The sequence below is a fragment of the Poecilia reticulata genome, linkage group LG2 (assembly GCF_000633615.1).
Source record: "Poecilia reticulata strain Guanapo linkage group LG2, Guppy_female_1.0+MT, whole genome shotgun sequence".
NCBI lineage: Eukaryota > Metazoa > Chordata > Actinopteri > Cyprinodontiformes > Poeciliidae > Poecilia > Poecilia reticulata.
The window spans coordinates 31548783-31570433 of NC_024332.1; the positions used below are offsets into that span (position 1 = coordinate 31548783).

General features: G+C 39.2%; 1 protein-coding gene across 13 annotated transcripts in view; it reads right to left on the reverse strand.

The window, feature by feature from the left end:
- The window catches only part of zmp:0000001200 (dedicator of cytokinesis protein 9), a 79011-nt gene that overhangs the window by 47443 nt on the left and 9917 nt on the right, over window positions 1-21651 (reverse strand). For 9 of the 13 annotated variants that reach the window (XM_008398525.2, XM_008398517.2, XM_008398559.2 and 6 more), the window contains exon 1: window positions 6041-6555. The exons of 3 other annotated variants lie outside the window; for them this stretch is intronic. In XM_008398525.2, coding sequence (XP_008396747.1) covers window positions 6041-6211 — 171 coding nt within the window. In that variant the 5' untranslated portion in view covers window positions 6212-6555. Of the gene's footprint in view, window positions 1-27; window positions 347-6040; window positions 6556-21651 lie in introns of those variants that run through there. One more of the 13 variants, XM_008398574.2, reaches the window with a different exon arrangement.

A 21651-nucleotide genomic window follows, 5' to 3' on the forward strand; every position in this document is an offset into this window, starting at 1 on the left:
ATGCTACATCCTAGAGTGAGTACTTACCACCACCTGCGGCGCTGAGTCCACCTCAGCCTCAGCTGGATTCTTGTATTGCTGCGGACTCTCAATGACCAGTTCCTTCTTTGTAGCTTTACCAGCTTTCCCCTGCATTGTCAACAGCTCCGATGAAATATTCCCGACTTAGATCCCAAAAATAGGCTCTTTGTGAGCATATCAGTAAGCAAACAAAATCACTTCTTGTGTGGATAAAAAAAAAAAAAAAGTTTGTAGTTTTTCTCAGACTCAAGCTCCAGCTCAGCTGAGACAACTCTGACTGGAGGCAGTTGACTCACACCCAGGCTGAGGAGATGGCCCCTCCTACACTCACCACTGTGCAGCCAGAGGGAGTTAAACACCCTCTCACCCACCCATATATATATACACACAAAGAAGATATCTGACCCCGAACAGTCCACCTGTACTGTGACAGAGAAAAAAACAAAAAAAACAAAAGAAATTCCTCAAGTATCACAGCCTGGTCATGCGTGGAGCGCCCACGCCTTGTGAGACATAGGCGTTTCCTCAGGAACAAACTTAAGGAGACTGGGATCGCTACTATTAATCAAAGGCAGGGTTTTAAATTTCATCCCTAAACCTCAAACGATTCAACTAATGAGACTTTGCCCGTAAAACTCCTTGTGCACCAAAAAACAGAGACGCCTTGCATTAAAGTAAAGGCTTTACCCTTGCCCTGCTTCTTCTGCATCCCAATAAAAGCAGATCACAGGTCTGAGGCCGGTTCCACCTTCAGGGTCCCACTTCTTGTTGATGCAACTGCTCGAGGGGCATTCCAAGACAAAGCAGCCCCCGTCTAGTCAAGCAAGGAATGGGCCTGACTTCTTGATTCCTCCAGTAGGCCACTGCAGGGGAGGATGTTATCTTTTCACGCCCGTGTTTCAGCTCAAGGCGAGGGGGAGGGCAGCTGTTCCACCTTCCCACTGTCACATGTTCCCGCAGAGCCCCAAAGAGACGTTGACGATTAAAAGGTTGGACTCCCATGACTGCAAATGCCCCTACGAAGTAATTAATTATCTCACATTAAAATGAGCAAATAGAGACAATTAAGATAATTTTACATGACATAAAACAGGAACTGTATAGTCTGATTTAACGCTACCATGAAAAAAAAAAAGGTTATGTCTTTTTATATCGTGTATACACATAACTTTTTCTGCTCTGCTATCTTGTCTCAAGAAAAAGAACTCACGGAAACACATATAAACATAACCTAATAATCAAACTGACTTTCCGTTTCACCTCTTCTCATTCATACTAACTAACAAGAGACGTTGACATCAGTTTAGCTGTATAAAACTTGACATACTCTTCAGGGTGTCTAGGCCCTTGTTTTTGTTTCCCTGCAATGTGGAATATTTCTTGGTTTTGGTTTCACAATAACTGGTTTATTTTATGACAAAAACTGGGAGGAGAAGCAAAGAAATGAAATTCATCAAGCCACATCATTTACGAAAATTTAACGATTATGTAATAGATGTACCACATTAGATATTCATTGCAGTATTTACACATTACCAAGCAACTCGTCTTCTGTAGAATCAGCTATTTTTTTATTTCTACTTTTTTACCTCCTTCTGGTTCTATGATGTGTAAAATTAATTGGAAAGAGAGAAATAAACAAAATGCCAAGTGCTATAATTTGCGTAATTAGCTAGATACTGTGGAATGGGAGGATGGCTGGCCTTCTGAGTTGCATAACAAGACCTTAGAGCCAAAGTAAAATAGGGTGTAACCTGGAATGTAACAAAATAACCCACCCCACGGTATGCAGCTCCAAGACTCAGCATCATGCAGCTTGTTTACAAGTCCACTTTCCAGACTGTATTAAGCTGAATAGGACAATAGCTAGTAATTGTTTCACATTTATACGCACCTACTCCAGTTTTTTGGCCAATCACCGACCTTTGAAAAAGCCAGACATGCTAATTCCGATTTTGGTCAATATAGATTTTTTTTGTTATATAACTGACACTGTGACATATCTGATAAATCAGCTGACTGATTTATTGGTATATCCCTAATTTTTACTTGAGGTTATTATATCATGTATTAGGTAGCCCATTGCTACCTAATACAACACTTACATTGCAACTCACACTTTTTCTTAAATAAATCACAAGTCCAACAATTAATTTGATATCATTATCAAAATGCTAAAAAAGAACTAAAACATAACTCAGACAATACCATTAGCAATATTTAAACAAATATTCTAGTCATTTGAGGCTTTTGAAAACAGAGTGCAAGAACTATTACACAGTTTTCTTTCTCACCACATAAGTGGCGAGGCATTGTAAATGCTGAAAGAGGTCAAAACATGAGGAGAGTGGAGAGAATTTTATACATAGAACATCAAGAACCTCTGTCCCTTTAAAGCATTCCCATTCTGTATTGGGATCAAGAGTCTTCATCTGTGTCAAGATTTGCTACATTTCTCTTGTCATGACACCACTTGACTCTATTTTGTATATTTAAGTATCGACTGACTTTAGAGAATTAAATTTCACTGCTCCATGAGTTCCCTTCATGTAGTTTATCCTACTAAATGCAAATTTAATTTTCATAGTTTTGCTTGAGATTTTTATTTTTTTTTTTACTTTTTGATGAGGTATTAGAAATATCAATCAACTATGAAGGTCGAATGTGATATGATGTCTTTAAAAATGAGCTGGAGTTCTGAGTCTGAAATGAGCAATAGACACATACAAATACCACAAATGCTACTGTGTTGAACACTATTTGCTTATTAATCATTGTACTTTATCCTAACATGTGGGAAAAGGCGAGTTCTTTAAAGTGGATCTCTACCCAGACACTGATCTTGTGAAACACTTGCCAAGTGTTCTCACAAGTGTGTTTTGTGTGTTGTGTTGATTATCTGTAAAATGCCCAACAATCAGAGATACCAAGGAGTAAACAACCTGTGGAGGCTACATGTCTACAAAGAGATATGAACTCCTACTGTACTGTAATGTAAACAGGAAACTCTAGCGGAGGACTAGATAAATGCTATCTTATCTATAATCTGCTAATGTTTTCTGCTTGATGTCATGCAATTTTAGTCTGGGATCTTATCACAAGGCACATAAACTTGTTCTCATTTGGCACCTTACTTTGGTAACTACATTTGTCCAGATTAGAGGTGGTGCCCCATCTGCATAGCTGACCTCACCGGTATTTCTGATATTGGCTGCAAAGAGCCAGAGTTTGGTTTAAGCCTGTCTTCTACTGTCACAATGGCTTGAATTCCCAGAAATAATAACCTGCTGCAATCAGAAGGAATTAAAAAGACACACATTATGGTTTATATTCTTTCATAACAAGGCTTAGTGGATTACAAACGCCGTACAGCTACTGGAGTGACACGCACAAATTATTTACTTTTTTCCATGCAAACAATAAGGAATAAAAGTTTAAAATCTGATGCATACAAAAAGAAAAAGAATGTACTCTCCATTGGATTCTTCTTATTTTTGTAATTGGATAGCTATGATCTACAATCACATAAACATATAAATAGTTGATGATAAAAATGACCTCTTGATTATGTTTCCCAGATTGAAACTATGTTAGCAGCAGATTATAAATGGGCTTTAAAAACAACTGCTACATAAACATCAACAGTGTGAACTGAAAACAGTGTAGAACTGTACAACCTTAGCATCATGCAGTGTGACTAATATGCAACTAGGAGTAAACTCGATAATATAATGAGTTCACTCTCCCTCTGGAGAAACACACCTTCCACTCTGCAGTTCTGCTTCAAAATGTTCCACACTGCAGGCTCTGATCTTATTGATATTGACTGATTTTGATTGGACCTATAGAGATAAAGTCTTAGTACAGCGTTTTACTTTACCTTTTTGTCAATTGTGATTTTTCAGCAAAGCTAAAAGACAGGTTTTATTAGAATAGAGGTTTGAAAACTTCTAATCTGAAGCAAAAACAAGAACTTACAGCTGCAAAATTTAATCACGGTGCATACTCTTAACCCTTGTATGTAGAAATGGGGTCCAACCAACCCCACACAAGTAAAACTTGTATCATTTTCCGTCGTCCTCTATGTTTGCCTCAGTCCTCGCACACACAAGGGTTAATAGAAGAGACATTTTGGGGGGGAAATGCTTTCAAACAAACCTGTTGTAAACTTTAAAATGAAGACAATAACTGAGGTCTGCAGAGCTTCAGATATAGTGCATATGGTCATTTGGTTTATCTGTGAGCATTACACTCTCACCCCCAGTCTAAGGTGAAATTAGTAGGATGGCTTAGCTGCACTGGAATGATTAAAAACTTTAATATATAATACTTATATGGCGCTTCAAAGACCCTAGTTGATGCTTTACAATTTCATATATTATGCATTTAGTCTTCACTCACACTGGAAGCATGGCTGCCATTCTGTCCCTCCTGACCAGCACAATCACACCAACATATTTATGGGGACGTCAGGTTAAGTGTCTTGCCCAAAAACATGACGACAGAATGCGCTCGGTCAGACGTTTGAATCGGCGACACTGCACAGTAAACGCCCTGCACCACTGAAATCTCTATTTTCTTAATTTGAACCCTTTAACAAGAACTGTAAAACTCATTGTGTTTACATCATCACCACTTTAAGCTTTTGACAGTCTTAAATTGAGTGATTAGTTAAGGAGGTTTATATCTCATTTTTGGGTTGCTTTTGACCAGGAGACAGACAAGTTTGTCACATGACAGTTTTAACAAATATGTATAAAAATGTTTATAAAAGTTACCTACATACATCAAATTTAATAGTCAAACTCATTCATTCTCTATCTAAACCGCAATCACAAAATAACAAGAAATAAAAGAGGAAACATACGGTTAAAATGACATTTAGGATTTGAATGTTTTCCACAACATAATATACGATTAAACAAAGTCAGTTTTTCATAAATCTTTGCCAACGCACATTTTCTACATCTTTTTATTAAAGCTGCTCCGTGGTGAAACGTGCAACACCAAGCACATTCTCTGCATACATTCAATCGATACAAAAGACTGTAAATACTGACGGAGGATTAACTCCTGCTGTCTGGATGATAAGACCGTCCCGGAGCCAAGGGAAGCAATCGTGCCCTTGACCTAATTCCCTGCCATCAGCCAGGCCACTGTCACTCAGCACTTTACATTCACTCTGATGAGCCCACGACAAGAACAAGACATCAAACTCACACGCAATCGCACACAGTAAAGTCAACACAAACAAGAGGGGAAAGACAAGCTGGTACGGAGGAGCAGAAGCTCTGCCAACCCTGCCGGTTCCCAGATGAAGAGCGGTGATTGATTTCCAGCAGACACAGAGCTTACTGTCCCTCTATTTAACCTCCTCACTTGCGTCCCAGCCCTCAAGAGTCTTTAACCCATGCAACGCTTAACAGGAGGCAACGCTCAGCCCTCCTACTGCCCTACTTTTCGTACACTTCACTCTACTGAATGCTTACTCACATGGAAACAAGGCTGCAAATAATGCAGCCATTACTCTGCCATATGTGAAAGGTGATAGTGTAAGTGCTTGGAAATATGCAATCTTATAAGCATTTCCGGTTTTCTCTCTGTATGGAAATGGAAAAAAAAATAACCTAGTGAAGGTAGGCGTTTTATACTTCTGAATCATTTCACTGCACACTCTCATTCAGCATTTTGGCTGATCAAAAGCAAAAGAGTTTCAAAAATGTTGTCTTTCTTAACGTGAAATATATATAATTTTTCAATAAGAAAAACCTGCTGTATTTATTTAATATGAATCTAAGTATATTTTACGAACCCTTACACTACAGATTTTTGTGCAAAATGAAAATCCTTTTCCAGTCTTAATCATCATTTTTAAACATCATTATGCGAGATAATGATGTTTAAAATTGGCATTTAGATCCCGTATTTTTTTCAACTGAAACTAGGAACTAAAAACATGCACATTTAAAAAAAAAATGACACTGGGTTATAACTGCTACCACATTCAATGAAGGCAGACCTTAAGTATTCTAGGTGTTGGTATGACTCGCGACTCTCTCCGACTCAGCGCCCTCTCAGCCTCAGATGGCCCAGCAGGCTCGGCAGCTTCCTTGCAGATGTAGCCGCTGCAATTCCTCTCCAAGACAGTTCGCAGCCCGTCAAAAACAACGGCGCTGGTGGTGCACCCCATTCCTCCACATGCAAGCGGGCATCATTCAGGGGAGCCCGCTCATGACCCAGTTTCTCTTATCTTCCCCTGCTGAACTCTGGTCCATGATTCAGCTCAGACCCCCACGAATCCAGAGTTTTGTTGGGGGGGTTCTTTTACAGGCGGACCCAAAGACAGTTTCCAGGCAGAGGAATCCAAAGAGGGTAAATTTATGCACTCAAACAAGAGAAGAGTCCCATAAGGCTGTAATTGTGAGCTGCACCAGTGTGTGCACAGGAATACCTCAGTCAGCAGACGAGAAAGAGCGAGTGAGCAAGGCAGAGCAGAGAGTGAGGGATGAGGGGGGATGAAGGATGCTGCGAGAGCTCTGCTGCTGCTTCGACTAATGCTGAGCTTCGCCGCAGTGTGTGTCTGTGTGTGTGTGTGTGTGTGTGTGCGTGTGCATGTGTGTGCGCATCTGTCTGACTCGCTCAGTCACTTTCTTGCTGTCTACTGAATTTAATTGAAAAAACACATTTTCTCCTCTTTCTTATCTGCAATTTAATTCAGTGCTTGCATTACATATTTCCCCCATTGAATTTGATGTTTTTAAGTAGCGAGATGAGTAATTGCGCGAAATATGGGTTGTACTGTATCGCAATGGTTCATATCCGGAGGGAGCGTCTGAGCCACGGTCAGGCAAACAGCAATATGGCTGAATGCTTTTTTAGTTCAAGCTGGGGGAAAAAAAGACAAAGCAACAGCAGAAAAAAATTGTGTGAATCATAAAGGGGGGAAGACATGAAAAATGGAAGATTCTGCAGCAGATGTTTCAAAAATTATAGGAAAAGCAATTTTAATATAAGATCAAAACAAAACAAACGGGCAAAACTAAGTGCTCTGAAAAGCCTAGTTCTGGTAGTGATCCAGCTAAAGCTTTACAGAAATCTCTGTTTCCAAAACAAGACCAGGACATGGGAGGATTTAAAGCTTTCAAGCCAAGACATCAAACGGGGAGAGTTGTGTTTTGTTTTTTTGCAAAAGATTAACTGCACTTGATCACAAGCTGCCAACTCTGCCAAGCGCAGATACTGGGAGTGAAACAACAAAACTGAATCATGCTAAAGTTTTGGAAAACACCAAGATATGATTCACTCCTAGCAACAATCTTTGAGTGACGCGTCTGTGGACCACTAATGAGGAAAACATTTCCCAGCTTTTCAAAGATGATGCTTTGAAAAGCTGGGAAATCGGAGTTTTTATTCCTGCGTTTAGGAAAAAGAGTCGACATACTGTGTGAGACCTGAGGTGATTCAGCTGTAAAAAGTTTGTCCTAAAAAAAAAAAATCCTTGACAGCACAGCGCTGCTTGTGATCAAATTATTTACACTTCAATGTTATATGTTAGAAGGAGATTAGTCATTTCACTCCTCCATTTTATACCAACTGTTCTAAGAACAAAATGATATCACCAACTGGGTTGATATCCTGGCATTTCAATGCATTTCATACCTTATCATAACATTTTATGAATAAAATTTATTTTTAATAGTCTATGCAGGAGAGTGGTCTTTCTGCTCCAAAATATTAACCTGTATGATACTCAGGGTTAGCTTAATTTGCTCCAGTCTGATTTCTATCAGTCAGTTTGCCAAAATGGGTTCAGATAAAAGCTATTTTTTACTCACATATGAAATTTCAGCACTCATCCATCCATCTTCATGCACCCTTGTCCCTCAGTGGGGTCGGGAGGGGTGCTGGTGCCCATCTCCAGCTAACGTTTCGGGCGAGAGGCGGGGTACACCCTGGACAGGTCGCCAGTCTGTCGCAGGGCAACACAGAGACACACAGGACACACAACCATGCACACACACACTCACACCTAGGGGCAATTTGGAGAGGCCAATTAACCTGACAGTAATGTTTTTGGACTGTGGGAGGAAACCGGAGTACCCGGAGAAAACCCACGCATGCACAGGGAGAACATGCAAACTCCATGCAGAAAGACCCCAGGCCAGGAATCGAACCCAGAACCTTCTTGTTGCAAGGCAACAGCTCTACCAGCTGCGCCACTGTGCAGCCGAGATTTCAGCACTTATATCTCTAATTTGTTTATCTCCAAAATTCGACAAACAAATTAGCAAACACAAATAAAACGATTTGGCATGATGAAAATTTTTTTTCACAGGTACAAAATGCAAGGAGGAATGGCTGACATATCAAATTATGTGTACAAAATGGGGATAATAGTTGATAAATTTGTGAACTTGGCCAGCACAGTGAAACCAAGCACAAAGCAAAGAAGTTCACAACATCCTCCTACAACGAGGAAGACGGGGAAACAGGGTCACGTTCATCATGGTTTGCTTATCCCCTACTTTTCCTGCCTTTTTCTGTAAGCAATCCTTGATGACCTCTTGAAAGAAAATGAAAACTGGCTCAAAAGAAAAGAAAAGGATTGTCCGCAGCAAAACTATATAAAAACAATTAGATGAACACATTTTTAAGGCTCACTGCTTCACGACATATCTCTACTCTGATATTAACACATGCAGATAAATCTACCCAAACAAATCATCAAGAAAGATAGTTTCCTCGCATCATGATGGTGTGTTAAATGCTTGCACGCATTCCCTCATGCTGCTGCTGTTTTTAATATTTCAGCGCTGCTTGACATACTGAACTACATTCGAAAGAAAGAGGAGAACTGCAGAGAAAAGCTGCTGAGTCTGTGAATGAAGGAAGATTCAGCAATACTGGGGGCGGGGACGAGGCCCAAGCCTTTGATTGCTCCGACGGAAGTGCATCTCTTATTTTAGCTTATCGTTTCTTTCACACTGTTAATCCAGACTTCATCCTCTTGCCATTGCAGAGGGGGATTTAAAGGTTTAAATAGAATAACAAGTAATAAGCTGCAGGAAAGCTGAAAAGTTATAAATCTCCTTTTTGGAAACTGCACAGATGAACAAACAGTCTTTTTTTTGTGTGCTAAATTTAAAGGATGTACAAATGAGTTCTAACTACTACTCAGTGTAGAGCAGCAACGTGCGTATGAGGGAGATGTTGGTCAGACCACAAGCAGACGTTGTCTGGAGTGACACAGCTGGCCATCATAAATCATCTTGCTCAGGGGCACCAGATTTATCATATGCTTGTAAGGACATGCCTTCACCAGTGTGTGTGAGGGCTTCCGGTGTTCATGCCATCCTGTACGGTATTTGTGGAATCTGTAAATATAACGTCCAAGCAAAAGCTATCAAAAGGTATAAAGCAGCAATGAAACCTGGAAGGCAAAAATCTTGAAATTCCACCCCCAAAAAATGTTGTCTTTTTAAACATTTTGAAATAAGTGTTTAATGTAAATTTTCATCATACTGGGAAACTGAAAAAAAAGACTTTTAAAATATGTAAATTGTAATTTAAAAACTACATTTCCAGGTAAAGAATAAATTGGGACACTCCCACATTGCTAAATTACAAAAAAGCATATTACATCTGGTTCCCATGACTACAGCATTGTTACTAGGCATTTTGAAGGAGGTTTGGCTTGTTTAACCCTCACATATTCAGTCTGCCCAGCTCCTGAAATGATAGTGAGATCAAAGTTGGCAGTAATTTAAAACAACTGCCAACATACCAAGGTCTGGCTGTACATGCAAGTTGATCTTCAGAGAAGACACCAAGATGTAAAACAAGTTTACACTCTAAAAATATCAACATAGGAACTACACCAGGCTTTTTCTAAGGTTTATCTGAAAGTGTGCTTGTAAAATAAGAGATAAAATGTACAAGTTTAACTTCTATAGAAAATGCCATGGTTTAGGGATGCTGTGCTGCAGCAGCACCTGACCAGTCCACCATGACTTCTACCATTTATCAGAGGAAACTTGATGAAAATGTGAGACAATCTGTTAAATATTAAAGTAAAAGTGGAAGTGGACATAGTAGTACACCCACCAATTAAAGGCTTAGAACCACTAAATTGAAAGAGCTCTTGGTCTCACTGAGATACACTGTGACGACTTGAAATCGTTTGTAAATGCAAGAAATGTCTCAAACTTCTCTGCCTGCTAAACTAGTTTTTGTTAGTATTTTTTTAAGTAAAACCAGTTTAATTTTTGTTGCTTAGATTTATTCAAGTCACTTTCTTTTCCAGAGATAAATAAAACTAATTGTACATCACATATGAGCAAAAACTTTAATTGGATATTTTAATATTGAACAGTGGTCAACCAAAGGACTGAGATATAAAATTACTGTAGCTGCTGTGCAAACCATCAACATGCATTTATTTGTCAGTTCTTGTGTTTAAATTATGTATCTTTTGTTTTATTTTAAATAAAATTAACAAAGAATTACTTTTGTACCGAATCTTAAGGTACAGTTGTATTGAATTATTAAATTTGAACGTAATCGCCGAGTCATGAGATGTGTTAATGATTTTTTTGCTCTTGCACGTCTGTGAAGTAGCTCCAGCCATCTGACTGTGACACAAAGGCTGCCTCAATGTAATCAATACTCCACCGGACTGAATACACTCCAGAGTACTTTCACACCTCTTTATTTGCATCCTGGACTGCGGCCAAGTTACAGTGGTCTCTAGTCCACAATTGGAGTGTGTTGGGCATTTCAAACCACGACACAGAGCCTCAACCAGGCGTGTATATATATATATATATATATTATATATATATACACACACACATGCATATAAAATAGCATAAAGAATATAAGCTTCAACCAGCTTCAATTTCCTATCACCATGCCAATGTTACTCCTGAATTTCCTCACTGTGGGAATATAATGGCCATTCCTGTTCAATTCTATTCTAAGTTTTCTTTTTGTTGGATTCATAAATACTACTTTTATCAAAATTCTCTTCTGTGGTCAGTGCAATTAACAGTTGTACCAGAACTCTTTGCAGAAATAAATGTATTTTTCTGTAATTTTTCAGGGTTAAAGAGAGAAAATCTATATCAGCAAAATATTGAAGGTTCCGGGTTGGACGGCGCTCATGCCGCCTTGGGCGGTTGCCCATGTCACCCATATTGAAACCGCCAATGCCTAAATGTGAGTGATGTTTAACACCTGGACATATCAGAGTTACAATTGAAGTAGAAATAACATCCTCTACCCAAGTAATGGCAAAACATTTTATTTTTTTAATTTTATGAGAGCATTGTCTACTGTGTTCAATTAAATTACATGTAGGCTGGGTTCTCCAGAGATCCAGATTTAAATTCCCTCGGTAGGAAGTCAGGAAAACTTCCTTTTCCTCACGGTGAAAAACAATGTATAAATATGAAGCTTGTAAACACATAATTGAGCTGAAGACATTGCTGCTACTTTTGTCGTAGGTGGATGTTGTGTTATGAGTTGATGGGCAATTTTGGCATGTAGCTTGAGCACCATATTTTAACTGCACTACATCACCACCTGGCAACGTTAGTAGAAGTTTGTCCCACAATTGCCGGGTTGCCAGTTGGATTCCCGCTCCACCCGCCTCTGTCGTTGCATCCTTGGGCAAGACATTTGCGTGGTGGCACCGGTGCATGGAAGCCTCGCTTCCGTCAGACTGCCCCAGGGAAGCTGTGGCTACTATACAGCAGCTTGTGAATGTGTGAATGACTGAATATAGTGTAGAGCACTTCGTGGTCCTCTGGACAAGTACATCTACCATTTGTACTAATCAAGCTATATAAACCAAATTGGTAAATAGTTTCATACACAAAACCTATTTGAAAATGTCACTGTCTCATTCAAATCCAATTTATTTAAACGTATTGGATTAGAGTGCTGTTTCTCTCCTCCATCTGAACTTTCATTTTGCCAACATGTGCACCATGTTGGAGTCTCAACTGGCCAGCAGAAACTAAAAAAAGCTGTTACAAGCCGTTATAGCAGCACAGCATTGGGTGGAGACGAGTTCCACACATCAAAGCTGCGAGGAGTCAAGTTGAGCTTCCTGCTTCACACTAAGTTTCTAAGTGTGCTAAGTGCACAGAAAAAAGGCAGAAATATCTCTGTGTGGTTCTAAGCAGGCACAGGGGAGTTTAGAACGAGCTGGCATCTCATCTAACAAGCCTCTTTTGGAGTGAAGGTCAAGTCTACAGCTGGTCCTGTTTTTATGCCTCGTCTCTACAGGGAGGCGTGTGTTTTTGCTTTTTTTTGTCCTGAGAAATCCCAAAGAGGTGGACCGCAGAGACATCACCCACATAACCAGCAGGATAGGGCAGATCAAACAGAGCAAGTTACCAGCTGGAACCCTCCTGGGACTGCTAAACGGAAGTGGCTGTTTCCTGCTGATGTGTGAGTTAATCTTGTCATAACAAAAACGCCTCTCTCTGCCTGCTGTCCTGCAAAAACCATCAGGATTCGTAACTACCAGAAGGTTTTGTGGAAACCAACACAGATCACTTCTAAAGTTCAACAACTAAAGTGAAACGAGTTGAGTTTTAATGCTGAAGTTTAAAGCGAGGAGTGATGTTAACCAAAGAATTCAAGGAGGAAACATGGGAATCAGCTCCCAAAGGTTTTTGTTGTGGATACAGTCCTGCAGCTATATATGTGGGTGGGCTGCAAAGATAGAGTTGGAATGTCAACAAACTAAATGCCTCACAGTTTTTAAAATGCAAAGCACAGTGCCATGAAAGAATAATAACCAGCTTACAGGCTACAAATCATCAAACTGATCTTAATATCAGACAAAGACCATCTAAATACATAAAGCAGATTTTAAACAATGAGTTCATTCATTAAAGCGTAAGATAACTGAAATGACATTAGACTTATATAGCACTTTTCAACCCTCCAAGTTGTTTAGAGCTCGGGAAATAAGGCAATATGCTTCTTAGCACTGAACTGGCACATTACATACGTGACAATTGAATATTAGCAATTGGGTAAAATTTAAAACCTCAACACAGTCCATCCCGCCAGGAAGTCAATGATTGGATAGAGCAATCATTTCTCAACAGCCAAGAGCCCAGACCCTCTGTATGAAGTACAGCGTCCCAGACCCTCTGTATGAAGTACAGTGTAGTGCTGGTTTTTGTTGGAGTACCAAAATTACTCCAACAACACACTGATAACTTATTCAGGATGTCAAATCTGAACAACCTCTAACAGCCCAGCTGAACTCACCTGTACCAGTAAATGGTAATTTCATTTGCTTTAATAACATGAAAGAGAATGGACAAACATGGCATCTCTGTAAGAGACTGAATAGAAACTTTTAGGAAAGTGTGTCTCGTTCCATGTGTTCACCTTTGAATGCTGTTAATTGCCTAGTCAAAGCCTGGATTTAGGTCATTTTATGATGCTGTGAAGTGACGGTAAAGAGGCAGTTGATGCTTGAAAACCCATAGGTGTGACTCACAAACAAAGAAATCAGAAGAAACCTGTTACTGAGCTATACACATATTTTCCAGCTTCTAAAATACTTCAAGCAGCAGGACACACACATCATTACCCGCTGCTTCTAGTAATAATTGAAGACAGTTTATTTTGACTGCTACAAAGAAAAACACCAAGTCTCTCTGCGACCTAGTTCATGCACAGGTTGCCCTTACCCTCCTAAAAAACAAACACAAAACAGCCACATCCCCTTCCTTCGAGATAGTTTATTTACTCCCAGAGAAGAAAATGGCCCATTTTCCTGAGTAGCAGCACTTCCTTTACTTTGTAGTGGAGCTACCAGGCGTGGAATGAGTACACATTGCAGCTAACGCACACACACATACACACAAACCAAACATTTAAGTACAACCCACAATGCCAAGCATCTCTGCAAAGCATGCCAGCAGATCCATGCGCCTTGGTTCAATTTGTTAATATATGGTAATCCTGCTGTGCATTTTTGCAAATTTTACTGCAACACCAGCAGAAACGGTTTAAAGCAGCGCCAAGCCTCAAGGCATCAGAATTCACAGCATGAATATTCTCATTATAAATCAACGCATAAAAAAACTGTTGGATTGTCAAATATATAAAGCACAGCTGCAATAAAACCTTTAAGAAAGCAGCAAAAGGCATGAAAACATGAAGCTACAAATAAAATGTGTTTGATCATAGGTAATCATTTGTGCACTGAGACAAAGCTTGGGTTTGTTGCAAAAGAGACAAAACCTCAGCGCATTATGTTACTGCCACCCGAAGGAAAATCTATGGTACTACATGACAAAGCAAACATCCACAACTTTATGTCAACTTTCACTTTAGACCATTCTTGATGTTTATTTCGGAACCACTGTGCCGTTGGACAGTTTAAACAAACTATCGTAAAACAGTCACAGATTAAAAATACATTTCTTTAAAATGCACAAGAAAAATACAGGACCCATCAATCAGAAACTGGAAGTAAGTTTAACATAAACATTGACTTATAGAGAGTACTAATTAAGAAAGAGGGAGAGCCATCCATCAGAATCACCACCTTCATGCTAAACGTCTGGGTAAATGTTTTACATTCAGACTAGACAAACTTTAAGATATATTTGGCTGCAATGACAAGATCAATATCTGGAGGGGTCAAATCAAAGCTTTCAAAGCCAAAAACCATCTACCAATTGTGAAGCGTGGTGGGAGTGTCATGCTACAGTGTTATTTGCCGTCTGTGGTTCTTTGAGAAACTGCTTTAATTCCTGAAGAATTATTTAACATCAACATCTAGAAGGCTGGAACTTGGGCACAGTTTGATGTTCCAACAATAAAACGATCTCAAATCTGCCTCAAAACTAGTTTGGAAAGAATAAAATAGGCTAGCATGCAAGAAAAGTAAGGTTCATGCTAATATACCAACTAATTTAAATGAGGTGCACTACTACTTATTAAGAGATTGGTCAAATGTCCAGCTAGAATTATGCCAGAAACTGATGCAAAATTAAAAGATGCATTGAAAATGTATGTTATTTTTGACCCTTTGTGAATTGGAGAAAGTCCTCAAGAAGTTGCAAACATGCATTAATACTTAAGATGAGTGGACATAAATACACCGTATGAAAAATGTTGGAATTTAAGTAGAAAACAAAATCAATGTTCTAAGTTTATGAGTGAGCAAAAATATCTCTTCTTGAATATCTTTGTACGTTAATATTGCCTTTACTGTGTCAACATTTTGCCATATCAGCGAAAAGTTTTCAGAGAGAGGCCCGTGATCGCATTCTCTCAGGCTCTGACATGCAGGGTGGAAACTGAGAGCTTACTGCTGCTGAAACAAGCCCACACTGGCCTGGCATGAGGCCATCACTGGGAGGAAAAGCTGAACTCTGTCACACCTGCTGATCCAGCACTGAACCTCATATTGCATGGTACCACAATTTCTGATGTCATACATTTCCACAAAGGGACAAAGATTCATTGTATTGGTTAGGCGACAATTTTGGACGCCAACATACCCTTGAAACCGTCACTTAATTTCCTGCGGGTTTGCTCACAATTTCAATCTTAATCAGTGGGTCAAACTGCATAGAACATTAATCCAGCAAATCAAAACCCTTAAACAAAAAAGTAAAACTAAAAATTGACATATCTTTATCAATATTTTCCAAAATTATGTAAAATTATAGCCAATTTATCATTGTAGATTTCTTTGCAGTTTTATCGTTTTTAACTGTGGGATTTCCAAGTGCACACCAACACACTTTCAAAATGAACAAATGAACACCCATTTAGAAAGTTTCTTCTTGGTTATTGACGACTCCAGGATGTAGCTCTGAAGGTCTGCATGGAGGGGATAATGTGGGAGTTTTGGATCCATTAAGGATCAGTTAATCTCTGTTGACTCTTTGTTTGTAATCAGTGGAAATCCTCTTGACCCCTGGCTCAGTGAGTGCTGCTCACAATCAGGGGAAGCATACAGTGTGGAAGAGGAGATGAGCGCATGTCCGTGCACCTGTACCAATTCAGATGTAATGCATTTAGCTGGAGTACCACACCACAAACCTGAGAAGGACAGAGCTACGCTGTCAAATCCTTCACTGACATATAGTGTAAAAAGTTTTAAATTTGGTGCACAGAGAAAAAAAAAAAAAGCAAAGGCTGATATCAATTCATCATACGTTTAAGACATCTAGTGTCTCTTTGATAATCTCAGTAATAGTCAGTCCAATCACGGCTGCAGGCTGCCTGTTTGTCTGTACTGCCTGACCCAAGCTGTGCCCCAGCAGCCCACACCCTTCCTGAGAAAGCAAATACATGCCATGGGAAACTGGGATTGTTCTTGGAAAGTCTGACAATGAATTTTGACCAAATGTTTTAACTCACGTTGTTTATTTGTGTAACATTCACAGCGACTGAGAACTCTCTCATGGCGGCCGTTTCATTTTCTGCTGCAGATTATTCCCTTCTTGTTTTATTTTGTGAGGTTTAACCTCCTCCTTGGATCAGTTTAACTACACAATAAGTGGGGCGGCTGCTATAGCTACTAAGACGGATTTGACATTTTTTAGAGGATTAGGGGATTCACTGAAAGTGTTGAAACTAACATTGTTAGTTCAATGCCTCCTTCAGAATGAAAGATGGTTTGATTTTAATCATGAACAACTCGTGTTGTAGCCTGAATAAAGCACTCTGCTTAACATAGCAGTCTGTTGTTAAAGGATAAAGTTGTTGGTCTTTAAAAGGCTGAGCAGAAACTCTAAGAGAAGCTTAAGTCAGGTCAGGGATACTGAGCCGTTTATCTGCACGCCACCCAATATAAAGCCTGCATGATTACATATCACTGTTCAGATTCCGGGGCCACTTTATTCTCCTTCACTCCAAACAAGTTTGACAGAAGCAGGTTTTCAGCTGTACAGCCACACAGCACAGCAGGACTTTACTTATCCATCAAAGCAAAGAGACACTGTGAAAACACATAATGATTCGGTTTGATCCAGCTTCCTGGTGCTGAGTCTCTGAAAATAAACAGGGACCAAAAAGAAAACAACTAACCGTTTTGTCTCTGTCTGCCGTATAACAAGCTCGAACAGAAAACCCAAACAGAGATAGCGAGGATAGCAAGTTTTTTTTCCCCCTACTGTTCATGATGTTCATTTATTACATCCACAAGAACAGATAGAGTCATTTGCAATAATTTGTCATGTTAAACAAAGGTCAGCGACTTTTTGTGACAGCAGCTTGAAAGATTTTAGTCACCTCTTCACAATAAGCTACACATTAACATTATTTTTGATGATTTTTTAACAGCTTCAGGTTCTGCAACCTTGGAGAATCGTGGAGAATCGAATCAGCATTAAAGGTTCTGCAGTACCATAGTATAGGATTAAGCTTTGCTGTGCACCTTGGTGTTTTCTCCTGCTCTCCTCTCCTGTCAAGTTTCTCAAAGTTCTATTTTTGATCCCATACTTTTTTAAATCTACATGCTTCCCCTGAAAAGTTGGTTTGGATGCTGATGATGGAAACAAGTGGAAGGAAATTTCCACTTGTTTGAGAATAGTCTAGAACCCAGATGATACCCAGACTATAACTTTGGGGATAGATTGTGTAGTAAGCAATAATGTGACTGAGACAGTCTAGCAAACTGGGTAAATCCTTTCTGCAAATCACATATTTATCAAGCAAAAAAGAAGAGCACCGAAGAGGTATTTTCCCTCACTTTGATTCTTTTAATGGGATGTTAAATTATTGGTTCTGTGTTAAACCCGTTTCCCCGCGAGTAAAAGCTCTAAATCCTTATCAAACCTCCTGTTTGAATGAGCTTGGAATTGTTTTTTTCTTTCTTTCTGCCTGTAGAAGCTTGGTTTGTATGGAAATCAGAAGGTGAGATGCAAAACCTGCCAGGAAACTTCCCCTATTTTGCCTCCACTCCCTTTTAAAAAAAACAAAAAAACTCTCTTCTCTTTTCCTCCTGCCTACATTTTGTTAAAGAGTTAGGAATGTCAGGTATGCACCCAGGCTGGTGAAAAGTCATCATCCCCCTTGGCAGTAGCCGCTCCAAACACTGTGACTTTAAGAAAATTTGGAAACTGCTGTAAGGAAGGGCACAGTTTAATGAAACTGTCAGCACACAGAGTGAGTAAAAATAAATAAATCAGCGTTGGGAGATTAACTTCAAGATGTGAATGTTTTCTTATTTACAACAACATAAAAGTTTTATCCTACCACTAATTTTTAGGGACTTGGGTGGAGTCAAATAAGTAGCAGGCACTTTTAAAGAAACCCCAGATGGAAGATAACTTCATCAGTAACAGCTTTTGGTTTCAACTTTGCAGAGTGATAGCAATCAGCAGAGGAACAGGAATAGCAAGTAATTCCCCACATAGTTTTCCGAAACATGCAGCTTCGCTGATAAATAAATGCCTCTACACAAAACGTTCTACTTTTAATTTTTTCTTAAAAGTGCAAGTTATGCCTATATGTTAAGTGATGAAAGACGGATTTTAATCTTTAAGTGTAAATTTCAATTCAAAAATTAATTTTAAAAAAAGTGCTAATATCTTCCCGTGACATGTAGCAACCAACAGCAGCTGATCCTGTTGTGCTACATGGGATGAATGAGAGGTCAGTGACATGGTGACGCAATGTCAGCGAGGTCAGATGACAGATATGATGTTTTAAGCAGATTAAGCCTGAGTGAAATGTTTGCCTGACACAAATGCTCAACAAGTCAAAGACGAGCTTGAGTGATCCAAGGCAGGTGGAAGAATGAACCAATAATTAGGTTTTCCTTAATTATAGGTGATTATGTTCTTAAGTTTGTCTGCAGGATTACTGGCTTTGCATGTATCAAATGACGATGTGAAAATAACATCACGACCGCTCAGGGTTATTCTGTATAGCAAGCAGAGCTGCAGCTTCAGAACCTTACTTTAGCATACTTTCAAAGATTTTATTTTTTTTTTTTTTCAAAAATAGAAGGTGTAAAACTGTCTGTTCTTTACTAACTCAGCTCCAAGCAAGTCCAATACACACCTAAATATTCAGATGAAATAATTTTAATGTCAAAGTTACCCAACATTAAAATCTTGTCTTGGTGCTGCAGGTCTGCGTGGCAAACAAAATGTTATTTTTTCCAAATGATATGTTTAATCATTGTTAACCCATGGTTTCACGCGTTTGGCGGATCAGGGATATCAAGTTATTTTCCACATAGAATCAGTGTGGTACGGACAACTTTTTCCCACAAAGTCAATGAAGTCATGATTTGAAGACTCTCTTTTGTATTTAACCCAATTATGAAAGAGCAAGGGTCTTCACAAATCTTTTTTCAGTGCTGGTTAAAATAATGACTTCATATGGCTGAACAATAATGAGAAGGTTTAGAGTGTTGTGCTACATCCTCCTCTCAAATCTCTTCCTTCACAGTGAGACCCTCTCACCACAATTACACGTTAAGACCTTAATATAGAAAGTAAAGGCCTCTTTTTAAAAAAAAAACACTCAGGGTCTCTTTCTAGACATTTCTGTGTCAAATAACATGGATGTGACGTTGGTCGTTTGCAGTCAGTGCTTTTCAGGGCTTAATCTGATTATCTTAATCTGTAGGATGGTGCACGTCAGCACGCAGAGCAACAGTTTTGCCCCTATGGCTTTCGGCTCGACTAGTTTCCCTTCCTGGCTCAGTCTTCCACAAATCTAATGCATCACTGATGGGGTGGCATAACTGCTTCCGCCTACACTGGATAGATTCCCCTCCATTCACTTGGTCCTGTGTGGGCTGGGGCGTGTAAAGAGCTGTTTGTAATGGTGCCATTCATATGACTGTCAGAATCAACTGCAGGCTAACACTTACACTCCCTCGCAATGTTCTGATGGAGGCAAGGTTCAAATAATGTTGCCAAGAATTAGACACAGCAATAAACTCTGATCCAAAAGAAAGATAGCAGATACTGGTGTTGTATGAAAAGGATCAGAATGGAGACGTTACACAATAGTGGAACACGCATGCTGCAATCTTTGTTCCACTGAGTCAAACGTACATTCCTTATTAGATTAGACAAAATGATGCCAGAGCTTTATCAGTTTACACAGGCATGGAAACTGGATTAACACCATAATGATCAGAGGGAGAAAAAAACCAAAAAACAAACAGGTCCAAAGGACTTGTGGTTCAGAACGTCTTCATTGGCTGCAATAAGGTGCATGTCCTGCTGGTTCAAAAATAGCAACATTAATGGTCGGATGATAGAAGCAAAGCACTCTTGACAATAATACGCTGCAATAATGGAGCTGCAGCTGAATGTATGTCTCCACAGTGAGAAGTTAAGGGAAGTCAGATGAATATAGGGCTGTAAATATATGACTATTCCTTCACAGTGTGAAAGCTAGACAAACTGTGAAGGAGGTTTAAAGCTTTTGAATTGATGTCCTGAAGAAAGAGACTGCAGCAGGAGAAAGTACACTGAATAGACTAAGAACAAATTACAGGATAGTTCAGAATTCTTCAAGTAGCGTCTGGTTGAAAGGTCGGAAACATTTAATGTCTAACCTGCAGTAGATTACCATTTTGAGATATTTATTTAACATAAATCTAGATTAGGGAGGCTGAAGCTATCAGAGATGTTGCAAGACCAACTGGGAGCTGTACCATCCTTACACAACTCCAAACACTTACTCAAACACTATTTTCTGAATCTTTATACCTCTGTCACATTTGACTTGTCCAGTAATTAACAAAGAAGCTCATGATTGTCTACACAGAAATGGAGATATGAGGCAGTTCCCAAGCAAAGATCTCCTGAAAAAAGACATGGAAAGTGTTCTGAGAAACGTTCTGACATAGAAGCTAAGAGTTGTAGAAAGCAAAAGTATTAAGCAAAAAACACAATTTTATTAAAATTTATATTTTATTTACTCAGATCAGAAATGTTTAGCATGGTCCGTGCATAGTGGAAAGATTATTGTTGATGAACCACTTAATACATAAATTTCATGTGTAAATAATTATCTTCTCCTACCAAATCTCCTTTAATGATCTTTAGACTCTGACTTATAAGACCTGCTTCCTCTCCACTACATGTTTTTCAAAATATTTTAATTAAATGCACCTTTTAGATAATTGGCAGGAGATCAGGATTGGGTTAAAAAGTTCATCCTACCATCAATCATGTGCAAAACATGGCTCCAGGTCATGGTGGTGGATTGTTACCATATCAAAAGGAAAAATCTAATCCCTCCAGCGTGTTCTGGGCCTGCCCCAGTGTTTCCTCTTAGTAATATTTGTCCAGGAGACATTGTGATCAGCGATCCTTGAAACACCCCAACTGATTCTTTTTTTATCCATGTAAGTCCCCTAAAAAATGTCACACCTCTACGATATATTTATATTTCCAAAAGAGGAAACTCATTTAGACCGCTTGTATGCAGGATCTCCGGATCTTCTTTCTGTCTTGATCCTTATCTCATGACAATAGGTTAGAGCTGGAATGTAGGCAGACCGGTATGTCAAGTAAAAAGGTTTTTACTCTGCTCTTCCTTCACCACAGCAGAGAGAAGCAACGCCTAACGTCTAAATTACTACAGACAAGGCCTTAATCTGCCCAT